General features: G+C 38.4%; 1 protein-coding gene across 1 annotated transcript; it reads right to left on the bottom strand.

Moving 5' to 3' along the window:
• Positions 1 to 9942: 9942 nt before the first annotated feature.
• Positions 9943 to 12850, bottom strand: las1l (LAS1 like ribosome biogenesis factor). Its single transcript, XM_034172064.1, has one exon. The coding sequence runs from the start codon at positions 12698 to 12700 to the stop codon at positions 10970 to 10972; it is 1731 nt and encodes a 576-aa protein (XP_034027955.1). The 5' UTR covers positions 12701 to 12850; the 3' UTR covers positions 9943 to 10969.
• Positions 12851 to 12852: the final 2 nt, after the last annotated feature.

The following is a 12852-nucleotide window of genomic DNA, read 5'->3' as shown; positions in this document are numbered from 1 at the left end:
ACTTGCTTTTTCTTTTCTTCTTCTTTCGAATTCAATGGCGGACGGCACCAGCTTAAGGTGCTTCAACCGCCACCTACTGGTGAGTGATCGCTGAAATTTACAAAACAGCTCCTGGCAGCCATCGGCATTTGTTTCGATGCGATGAAGTAATACAGTGTTCTTTATGTATTTAACCCTCCTGTTATGTTCCGGGTCAAACTGACCCGCTTTAAAGTTTGAAGATCTAGGAAAAATTGTTAAAAGTATTTTTTTCCAGCATGAAACTTGTTCTGCTTGCCTTAATTAGTAGTGCAATCAACATACAATATAATATGAAAATGGTTCATCTCACATATTTTCAACCACCGCCAGCATGTTTATATCACATAGATACTGTTTGGGTCAGTTTGACCCAGCAGTCAAACTGGAGGCAAAAGGGTGTCAGAAATGTCAGACTGTTTCTTTCTTTGCAACTGTGAGACATATTTCACCCCAATCTCTCTCTCTCTCTCTCTCACTCACACACACACACACACACACTCTAACACTCTAACATGACAGTGGATGAAAGGCTGATGGCATTCAGAGGTTATTGCCCATTTAGGCAATACATGCCTTCCAAACCAGCTAAATATGGGATAAAAATCTGGGCAGCATGTGATGCAAACACCATGCATTGAACATGCAGGTTTACACTGGAAAGCCAGTTCCTGCCATAACTCCATAACCTTTCCTTTAATAAGAGTCTTTCCTTCGAACTTACTAAGGGAATGTCCCAATCAGTTCTGTCCATTCTTAAAGACTGTTTGTGCCAGGATGCCAACGTCCTCATTTCCGTCAATCCCTACATGAGCTGGTACTCAGAGGAAGCACAAAGAAACTCCCTTCTCACGCAGCCTCCAGATCAAGTAATAAATTCTACCTGTTTCCCAAACAATGTTCAAAAGTTTCAAGATTATCGCTAATGACGCGTCACTCATATGGGCAAGCATGGCATAACATATCCCATCTTTACCCGGGGTTGATTGTCACGTACTTAGGGCTCGCTTAAGCTCAAACATAAAAAAAGTTAAGTCAAGAAATGAATTTGATATACTCTTCTTAAAACTTGCTTCAGGGTGCAATGCTAATGTGTAGTCTCAAGTTAGCTGAACTTTGCACTTTAGCACGTGTGGAAGCAAGATCCTCAGCCTTTTCTCTGTTACTAGTAGCCACATTACCATTATTTTCTAGAACAGGAATTGCTCCACTTCTTTGGACACTATTCATTTTCTTTACAACCCCCCATACCTCTGACAAGTTTAAGTTCCTTCCAATATTATTACAGTACTGCCTCCAGCAAACTTTTTAAGCCACTTTAATCATTTTCCTAACCAGAGCTTGTGCCATTTTATACTGAATGAGCGTCTCCAAGGAGTGACATATTTTTAATCTTTTAAAGGCTTTGTCCCTCATTCTAACAGCCTCTCTAAACTCTGAACTCCACCAAGGCACACTCTTCTTGACTATTTGTCCTACTGCTTTTGGAATAGCCACTTGTGCAGCTCGGGTAACAAAGGAAACCCCTTCACATCAAGCCACTCACTTTCTATGTGATCTAAGTCATGAAATTTTAGGAACTCTTCCTCTATCAAAACTTGAAACAGCTCCCATTTAGCTTCACCCAAAACCCAACTGGGCACTCGCGCTTCCTCCTCTTTCAGCACTCGTATTCCTAAGTTTGTAATAATTGGAAAATGATCACGACCTACAGTGAACTTCTTAAAAACCTCCCAAGTAGTAACACCTGCCACTTCATGAGATGCTAGGGTAAGATCAATACAACTCTCTGTATTATTGGTAGTGTTGTATCTAGTGCCTCTGCCATCAATGAGGCAAACCAAATCATTTTACCCCATATAGTCCTCAATAGTAGACCCATTCACATCTGTATCCAGACTCCCCCACAAAACACTATGAGTATTAAAAGCTGATTAATATCACTTTGAACAGATGGAATCAGTTAATCAGTGAAATCACCTGATGGAGTCAGTGGCTGCAAAGAAAACCTGCACCTTCTTGGCCCTTTCTGGAACAAGTTGTCCACCCCTGATCCAGAAGATCCTTTACAAAAATAATGCCTTTCTCATACCAATCTTTTATAAATGCTGACTTCCTGCCAGCTGTGATTACCCTGTTATTCCATAAGAGGGACCCATGAGGAGAGAAATTATGTTGAAATATCATTTTCCAGAAGTGAAGAATCTGTTTGTGAAAGTTTGATAGTTTAACAGGAATCTTACTAATTTCAAAGTCACATTTCAGAAGAAATCAAATTCCACACAGCTGTTTAAAAATTGAATAAGGATTATGAAACCACAATGAATCGTGTTGTTTGATAAAGGTTTTTAGCCATTTGGTCCTAAATGTACAACCCCAATTCCAGTAAAGTTGGGACGTTGTGTAAAATATAAATAAAACAGAATACAATGATTTGCAAATCCTCTTCAAACTATATTCAATTGAATACACCACAAAGACAAGATATTTAATGTTCAAACTGATAAACTTTACTGTTTTTGTGCAAAATTTGCTGATTTTGAAATGGATGCCTGCAACACATTTTTAAAAAGTTGGGACAGTGGTATGTTTACCACTGTGCTACTTCACCATTCCTTCTAACAACACTCAATAAGCGTTTGGGAACTGAGGACACTAATTGTTGAAGCTTTGTAGGTGGAATTCTTTCCCATTCTTGCATGATGTACGACTTCAGTTGTTCAACAGTCCGGGGTCTCCATTGTTGTATTTTGCACTTCATAATGCACCACACGTTTTCAATGGGCAACAGGTCTGGACTGCAGGCAGGCCATTCTAGTACCTGCACTCTTTTACTACGAAGCCACGCTGTTGTAACACATGCAGAATGTGGCTTGGCATTGTCTTGCTGTAATAAGCAGGGATGTCCCTGAAAAAGACGTTGCTTGGATGGCAGCATGTGTTGCTCCAAAACCTGGATGCACGCCATGGCACTAACACACCCCCATACCATCACAGATGCTGGCTTTTGAACTTTGCGCTGATAACAATCTGGATGGTCTTTTTCCTCTTTTGTCCGGAGGACACAACGTCCATGATTTCCAAAAACAATTTGAAATGTGGACTCATCAGACCACAGCACACTTTTCCCACTTTGCGTCTGTCCAAATGAGCTCAGGCCCAGAGAAGGCGGCGGTGTTTCTGGATGTTGTTGATGTATGGCTTTCACTTTGCATGGTAGAGTTTTAACTTGCACTTGTAGATGCAGCGACAAACTGTATTAACTGACAATGGTTTTCTGAAGTGTTCCTGAGCCCATGTTGTAAGATCCTTTACACAATGTCATTTTTAATGCAGTGCTGCCTGAAGGATCGAAGGTCACGGGCATTCAATATTGTTTTTTGGCCTTGCCGCATATGTGTATAAAGTTCTCCAGATTCTATGAATCTTCTGATTATATTATGGACTGCAGATGATGGAATCCCTATTTTCCTTGAGAAACATTGTTCTTAAACTGTAGGACTATTTTTTCATGCAGTTGTTCACAAAGTGGTGATCCTCACTCCATCTTTGCTTGTGAATGGCTGAGCCTTTTGAGGATGCTCCTTTTATACCCAATCATGACACTCACAATTAGTGTCCTCAGTTCCCAAATGCTTATTGAGTGTTGTTAGAAGGAAAGGCGATGCAACACAGTGATAAACATACCACTGTCCCAGCTTTTTGAAACATGTTGCAGCCATCCATTTCAAAATGAGCAAATATTTGTACAAAAACAATAAAGTTTATCAGTTTGAACATTAAATATCTTGTCCTTGTGGTGTATTCAATTGAATATAGGTTGAAGAGAATTTGCAAATCACTATCATCATCATATTTTATTTCAAAAGCTGGAATTGTATGGGATCAGAAGGGCGGCTATGAGTTGGATTAAAAGCAATTTACAAAACCGGAAGCAGTTTGTTAAACTCGGGGACTACTGTTCTTCATGTCTAGACATCATTTGTGGGCTTCCACAGAGTTCTGTGTTGGGCCCAAAATTATTTATTTTATACATTAATGATTTATGTAAAGTTTCAGATCTGGTTAAAGCAGTTCTCTTTGCAGATGACACAAACCTGTTTTGCTCAGGAGAAAATCTGCAACAATTATTATCTGATTTTGAAACTGAAATGATAAAGTTATAGAGATGGCTTAATATTAACAAATTATCATTAAATTTGTATAAAACTAAATTGCTATTTGGAAATTCTAAATTTGTATAAAACTAAATTAATGTTATTTGGAAATGATAAAAAAGACATACAAATTCAGTTAAATATACAAGGGGTAAACAAAGAATGTATCAAAGAGAATACATTTTTAGGTGTCATTATTGATGGAAAAAATTAATTGGAAAGCTCATATTCAGCATATTCAAAGGAAGGTATCAAAGAGTGTTGCAGTATTAAATACAGCAGAGCATGTTCTTGATGGCAGAGCACTACATACTTTGTATTGTTCATTGGTTGCACCCTACCTGACTTACTGTGCTGAAGTTTGGGGCAACAATTATAAAACTACTATAAAACTAATAGTTCTTTTGTTTTGTTGTTTTTTTCTCACTCCTTTCTGACAACTAGATAATTTTACTTTTGGTTAAAGGGGTAGGCATTAAAAAGCTTTGCTTCTGCCTATACCCTTTCAGACAAACAGATGCATTGTCAATCCATTTTCTTTTTCGTTGTAAGTTTTGTTTGTTGTTGTTTTGGACTGTGTGTGTATGTGTGTGTGTGTGTGTGTGTGTGTGTGTGTGCGCTGCTGAATAAATTCATTCATTGTATTCTGTTTTTATTTATATTTTACACAACGTCCCAATTTCATTGGAATTGGGGTTGTACACATGGATTATTCGTACCATTTGCCATTTTGTTCCACTTACCATGTAATAGTGCTATTTAGCATGTAATTTTGGTACTACACAATTTGTGCTATTAACACAAAAAGCAAATCCAGTACACTGTAAGCCATTTGGAGGCATTTGCGGTATTCACTTGGACATCTCTAGGTGAAGTGGAACCGCTGTAGGATGAAGAGCTCGACACATTTCTGTCATGATTTTTCGCTGAACTGAGAAAAGCAGATGGCAGTCTGTACATGATGCACAGCATCAGCTTTGGACTACATTGTCAGGACCTTTTTTAAATATCTAAGTGTTTTTGCAAGCTGACTGAGAACAATTCTGGATTGGACTCTTATTTAAAATTTGTTTTGGACTGTTCAGAACCTGTTGATGTCAAAGGACCAGTGATGCACACCAAAATGTAAGTCCCTTTCTCTTGTTTAGAAATTAATAAAATGTCAAATGTCAAGGATCTATTTTAGCCATTATATAAAATAAATAATGAATGTTTATGAATGCAATGGAAAAAAAATTTATTTCAGTGAAAGATGCAATGTTCCATTCAATAAGGCAAATTTGTATTTGCTAAGTGGCTAAGACTTTTTTCATATCGACTAAGCAATCTGATATGTTAACTTCTCTTTTAATTATATTTTTAGAGAGTAATATTCCCAAATATTTCATTTCATTTTCCACCCTGACTGATGAAATGTTTTTATGTATACAATTATGAATGGAAAGAATCTCACTTTTTTATGTTAAGCCCTAAACCTGAGGCCTTGGAGAATAATGAAATTATACTGTATTAAGAGCTCTCCCAACCATTATCTTATTTTTTAAAAACAATACTGTATCATCAGCAAACGGACTTATCTTGTATTCTTTGTCAAAAATATTAATTCCCTGCAGTTCAGGACTATTATTAATCTGAAGGCCTAACAACTGGGTAGTCAAAATAAACAATTTGTGAGAAATGGGCAGCCCTGACGAATACCTCGCTGGATCTTAAATCTTGAAGTAAGCCCCGGATTTAAGGAAACTGCTATAAAACATCTTAATTACTGCACAAAAATGATCTCCAAAGCCCAAAAACTTTAGAGCATTTAACAGAAAGGCATGTTCAATCGTGTTGAATGCCTTGTAAAAATCAAGGAACATCAAGCTGTCATTGTCAATAAAATCAGAATAATCTAACAAATCAAATACTAATCTAATATGATTATGTATGTTCCTCCCTTTAACAAAGGCTGATTGACATTCATCAATTATATCTTTTAGCCCTCTATTAAGTCGGTCAGCAAAGACATGAGCTAAAATTGTATAAGCTGTGCATAGCAGAGTAATGGGTCTCCAATTATCTAAAAGGTGTATATCTTTATTGGATTTTGTAATCAAAGTGATTAACCCTTGTTTCATTGTATTGGAGAGATTACCTGACGAGATACAGTCTAAGAAGGCCTTGCACAACATTTCTCTAATATCTCTCCAAAAGGATCTAAATTCAGTTGTTTGCCCATCCAAACCAGGCAACTTTCCTGTGGACATATTTAAAATAGCCTTATCTAACTCCTCTATTTGAATTTGTTTTTCCATACATTGTTTAAAATCTGTATCAATTACTTTATTAGACCTTCTTATAATGTTTAGAAAAAAAGAGCAATTCAAATTTGAGTAATTAGATTTATACAACTTTCAGTAAAAATTGTATATTTCACTATCAATTTGGTTTCCATCTTCAGAGATAGATCCGTTTATATTCAATTTAGCAATGTTCTTTAATTACCTGTTTTTCAAGGTAAAAAAAAAAGAATTATTTTTTCCACTTCTTCAATCCAGCGAGCTTGTGAACACACAAAGGCACCCTTAGCTTTATCTAGATAAAAATGACCTAGTTCAGTCTGTAGTTTATTCAATAAGTTCCTCAGGTGACAAATCAGTCTTTCCACAAAGATCATTTATGTTAGTAACAATAAAGTTGTTTTTGTTTTTTAAGTTTAGACAGCGTTTTACTTGTACGAATTGCCAGGTCTTTTATTTTAAATTTAAGCCAGTCCCATTTACTTACAGAAGACATTTCCAAGGCACTGATCTCTGCTACCAGTTGTCTGACATCTTTGCAGAAACCAGAATTCTCCAACAGTGTTATGGAATTTCCAAATACGAGTGGGATCAGACCTTGAAAATAAAAAAGATATAGAACTAATACAATGATCGGTTAAAGGTGAAGCAGAGATATCACATCTACAAGCATAATTTACTAAGGAAGTAGAAATAAGGAAATAATCTATTCTAGAATTTAGCCCATTCCCAGAGGCGTTAAACCAGGAAAACTGTGAAGTGCCAGGATTTCTAACCCTCCAATAATCAATCAAATTTTCACTATTCATTAACTGGACAATCAGATCATCGTATTTATGACATTGGGCCTTAGGTGGACTTCTGTCTAACAAAAGATCTGGCACCAAGTTAAAATTACCCCAGCTATGATTTTATCAGTTGAGTAAGAATGCAAACTATCTATAATACGTTTACATAAGTATGAAATCAATGTCCTATTTTTTCCCCTTTCGTTATAACAGTAGCACACATTAAAATGAAGTTTTCGGCAGTTTCTGCTATTATCAATCAATTCAATCAATTTTATTTATATAGCGCCAAATCACAACAAACAGTTGCCCCAAGGCGCTTTATATTGTAAGGCAAGGCCATACAATAATTATGTAAAACCCCAACGGTCAAAACGACCCCCTGTGAGCAAGCACTTGGCGACTGTGGGAAGGAAAAACTCCCTTTTAACAGGAAGAAACCTCCAGCAGAACCAGGCTCAGGGAGGGGCAGTCTTCTGCTGGGACTGGTTGGGGCTGAGGGAGAGAACCAGGAAAAAGACATGCTGTGGAGGGGAGCAGAGATCAATCACTAATGATTAAATGCAGAGTGGTGCATACAGAGCAAAAAGAGAAAGAAACACTCAGTGCATTATGGGAACTCCCCAGCAGTCTAAGTCTATAGCAGCATAACTAAGAGATGGTTCAGGGTCACCTGATCCAGTCCTAACTACAAGCTTTAGCAAAAAGGAAAGTTTTAAGCCTAATCTTAAAAGTAGAGAGGGTGTCTGTCTCCCTGATCCGAATTGGGAGCTGGTTCCACAGGAGAGGAGCCTGAAAGCTGAAGGCTCTGCCTTAATTGGATATTACTATCAACCAATGCCCGTTTGTATCACTAACGTAATTATTTTACCAGGAAATCTGTTAAACAGTACCATAACACCAGCTGCATGTGGCGTTCCGTGGCTGACAAATCAATAATTAATAAATGGAATAGTTTTGACAGTGTTGAAGTAAAGGTCAAACAAGGTCAACATTCATTGGATTCTATGACATGTGACATATGTTACCCTGTAACATAACTAAGCATGATACATGGTCCAAACTATAACTTTTTAAAACCCTGTTAACTCAGCTAATAATCTGTATCATTTTTTTAACCAAAATTGTAGCAACTTTAACTTTTGGCCCTTGTATAAACTGAAACTGACCTTTGTCACCATTTTTTCTGTTTTTACCCCATAACTCCTGAACATTATAGATTGTCGAAACGATACCTTTTTGGAATCTCTATGGTCAGACAAATAATGGTGTGTAGTTTTCAATTTGATTGGAGCATTTTTAATTTGGACCCCAGTGTAATTCTTCAATTGACCCCTACCTGGCCGCCTATTGAAAATTAAAGTGGCTAATCAGTTTTTTTTTTTTCAAAAGACTAATAGCTAAGGAGTATTTGTATCAAATTTGATGCTTGTATCACCATTTGCAGGATTTTGCTATATTATATATATATATATTAATTCTGGTCTTACACTAACAAGGAATTTATTGAAATCACCAACCACTTCCTCCATATCATTCATGGTCATGTTAATTACAATAAAATACTCATAGTATTTCTAGCTCCATTTCTAACAACACAATTTAGCACATTCCATAAACCTGTTGTTTATGTTATTCTCCAATACTTTATTATAATCTTTCTTGGATCTCATAACAGTATTAGTAATTTATATATTTTATATTTATTTCTGACTACAGTTGCACATCACCATTTGCTTGATATTACCCATTATTTGTAACAAGGATGCAAAATCCAGTTTATTGTATTTGTGATTTACTTGATTTGTATATCAACATTTATTCTATTGCATCATTTGTACACATCCAGACTAATATACAGCATGTTCATATTGATGTCTGCACCCTGCGTCCCAGCTGCTGTTTTTGACAGGTTCTAGTTCATTACAGTACTTGCAAGTTCTAATACAGTTCAACATAATGTAGTTAAATAAAATCAACAAACTGCTGCCTGAAATCACCAGGGGCCTGCTTCAGAAAGCTGGTTTTGTGAAAACTCAAAATTGGTTGACAAGAATTGAGGAAAACTTTCAGTTTCAAAAAGCAAGTCCACCTTAGTTGAGTCTGTCACCACAGTAACATACTCTGAGAACTAAATCTGCTTGCTAGCAGGTTTTCTTAAACCTTTAGTTGCCCTGCTCCTTTAACCAACACCAACATATTGAGAGTCAGGCATGGATGTGGCAGTGTCTGTCTGTAGAAGAGCTGGTAGATGGAGAAGACCCCGCTTGGACAGTTTGTCATCACATCTGTCATGATTATCTGTCTGAGAGTTTCAATTTTCTAAAAAAAAAAAATAATTCATCTTCAAAATATAAGCTCTAGATTTATTAATATCACTGCATAAATCTCATTATCACCAGTTTCATTTAATTTTGAACATGCCTCATGCTGCATTTTTAGTGTGAAAACTAAATAACGAATGGAAAATAGACATGCAAATTAAAAAAACATATCTCAAGAGCATGTCAAAATATTTTGACGTCTGCAAAAATAGTCCTGTAACATTATGCAGAAAATGCCCTTTGAATTTTGTTGAAATATTCTGTTCTCCACATGTGATAATCTGGGAAAACACATACTTCTCTGCGTGAAGTAAGATTTGTTCCAACAGCAGCATTCAAAGATGCACACAGCACCCACATGTAAAGAACATCCTTTCATTTCAGCACAATTTTATTGATCATCTAAATGCACTGAAGATCTAACACAATGCACTTTACAGTATCACTTTGTAAGCGTTTCAGATCTAAACAATTTAATCATAAAACCTTTGCATTGATAACAAAAAGTCACTCCCACTGCGTTTTGACTCCACATTCATGACCAAAATGATCCAAATCTCAATTTACATTTACTTTCTGTATGTTTGCATACTGTGCATACACCTTTCACCACAAACACTAAATGTCTTACATGTGTCATATATTGTACATGGATTTGGGCGGTAGGGTGTCTTAGTGGTTAGTACTGTTGTCTAACAGCAAGAAAGTCCTGGGATCACTTCCCACTTGGTCCTTTCTATGTGGAATTTGCATGTTCTACCTGTGTTTGCTTCTTAAAGGCATGCAGGTTAGGTAAATTGAAAACTTTATATTGATCACAGGTGTAAATGTGTTTGTCTATATGTGGCAATCGACTGGTGTCCTGTAAGGGGTGTATCCTGCCTCTCACCCTATGACTGCTGGGAAAGGCTACAGCTCACCACTGACCCTTAATTAGAGTAACTGAGTATAGAAAATGACAGCCTGACACACATAGATTTTGTTTTACCAAGAAAATACATTTGGTCTTTGTCACACTGCACACACAACAAGCAAAATATGATAATCAATCCTCTAAGTGTGAACAAAATTTAAAAAACCTGCTTGAATTTTCACCAAACTCAGTGGGAATATTACTTTTGTTTGCGTCTCCTGATGATTACATTTTGGAAGAGACTGGTGAAAGGTGAAACAAAATAGAGCTCAAAAACACCTTTATCATTACTGCATCTCTGCTAGCTCCTGTGTTTAGAGATTTGTTCAAAAGCAAAATATTTTACTCATGATGAGTAAAATATTTATGATCAACTGGTATGACTTAATAATGAAGTCACAAAAAACAACAAAAGTAAGAAGTCATAGTGTTCAAAAAAAAAAGAAAAGAAAAGAAAAAGCCCCCAGCAGTAGTTTTACAGAATGGCTTAAAAAAGTTGCAGGCCAGATTTAAGCTTGCTGACATCACTGTGTGCCCAAAGAAGGCCCTCGGCTGTTCTTAGTGGCGCCGAGCACCCTGGAATGTTGGCTGATGTGGCGTTCTCCAGCTCCACCGGCTGGTCAAAGACAGTCATTGTTGAATAACTTTCCACCATGAGGCAGGAAGGATCATCTGACTGCCCTGGGACTTTACCAAAGGGATAGTCCTTCCACAAAACCTTATCCATGCAAACCTGCCATGGAGAACCTTTGAGCAACTTTGCTTTTTCAGCTTGAACATCTGCCCACTTGTAGTCCTGAGTAGAGGACTTGCTGGTCTCCGAGTCGGCCCTGGAACTATCAGGGTGGTCACTCCTCCAAGAATGCTGCAGTATCTTGTGCAAGCTCTCCAGTGTGTATACAGGCTGTTCTATTTGTTCCAAAGGAGGAGTACACCAAGAATGTTCAGCTTGTGTGTAGAGGGAACAAAGCTGAAGCAATTTTTGTCGAGTTTCCACAGGCAGGGGATGCTCCATATCATCCAGGATCAGCTGAAGCAAGTGAGCTGTGGTGCTTGAGGGAGCATCCAGGCAGGCTGACAGAAGCTGCTGCCACCTCAGCTGGATACGGTTCACGAAAATATTTTCCTTCAACCTGGCTTTCTTCTGAAGCTTGGTTTCAAAATGATATTCAAATTTGTTGCTGTTACAGAGCATGATTTCAGAGATCCACGCAGAAAGGTAGAAGGATCTGTGACTATTTGGCTCTTTAGAAAGCTGCTTTAGTTCCCTAAAGAGCTTCTCTAGGAAGAGGTGGATAAAAGCTGGAGAGTTTAGCATCTTCAGCAGGGGCAGCCAAAAACGCAGGAATGTTTGAGGTACTCGGGGAACAGTGGCACTGGCAGCGTCAGATGTGGTGCAGCCCAACGTTTCCAGCTGCTCCACAGTTGGAACTAAAAAACCTTCTTCCAACAACACGTCGATCAGCAATTCACTTGACTCGACAGTACACTGCTTGATCTCAGGCAGAAGCCAGCTCATATCAGCGAAGGGGGCAGGCCACTGACTCCCCTCCGTGTCTCCGGCGAGCCCGTCAAAAGCCTGGTACTGTAACTTTTCATAAGATATCAGACGCTCCCTTGCATTCTTGTAGGCCTTGATTTCTTTTTGTCTTGCGATAAGCTGCTCTTCTTTCCTTTTCAGGTAATTCTCATCATCTTCTCCATCTGACTGTGATTCCCAGTCCTCACTGAGACCTCCTCCCAACTGCCTGGACCAGTACTCCTGTTGAAGCCAGTCCAGAACCACCTTACACCCCTTTCGACACCATTTCAAGGTGGGCAGCTTTCGGTGAGTGAAATCATGTCTGAGGTCTACAACCCACTCTGGGATGTTTAGCTTTCCAGCCAAATGCCTCAAACGTCGAGCCGTTTTCCCCTGCTGGCGTTCGGTGATTAAATTGACAAACCTCACCAGGGCAGCTCCATAAAGGAGGACCAGGTCGTCTCCTTCCAGCTGTGCGGACCGGTCCAAAACCTGACACCTCACCAGGTCGGCTGTACAGTCCACGGCCACGGGACAGCTGCTGCCGTACCTGCTTTTCCACGCAGATATCCTCTTCAGCGCATATTTCTGCAGAGCAGAGTCCTTGGAGTACAGATACTCCAGAACCTGGTCCCACTCAGCTTTGCTGGCCCACGCCACCACATGGCGCCGTTTCTCACAGCACTTTTTCTTCATTTTTGCAGCACAAAACGCACACACGGGCTTATCAAGGCGCCTTAATTACCCAAGGTTCGCGTATAAAGCCGTCAAACTGCAGTCGTTTGAAAGCTACACCGCTAAATGTGACAAGCAAACAACCAAACAAAAAAAACGAAGCGCAGATATTT

Source organism: Thalassophryne amazonica, chromosome 6, assembly GCF_902500255.1.
Source record: "Thalassophryne amazonica chromosome 6, fThaAma1.1, whole genome shotgun sequence".
Lineage (NCBI taxonomy): Eukaryota > Metazoa > Chordata > Actinopteri > Batrachoidiformes > Batrachoididae > Thalassophryne > Thalassophryne amazonica.
Note: the sequence above shows the minus strand (reverse complement) of the source record. Positions and strands in the feature narration are given on the sequence as shown.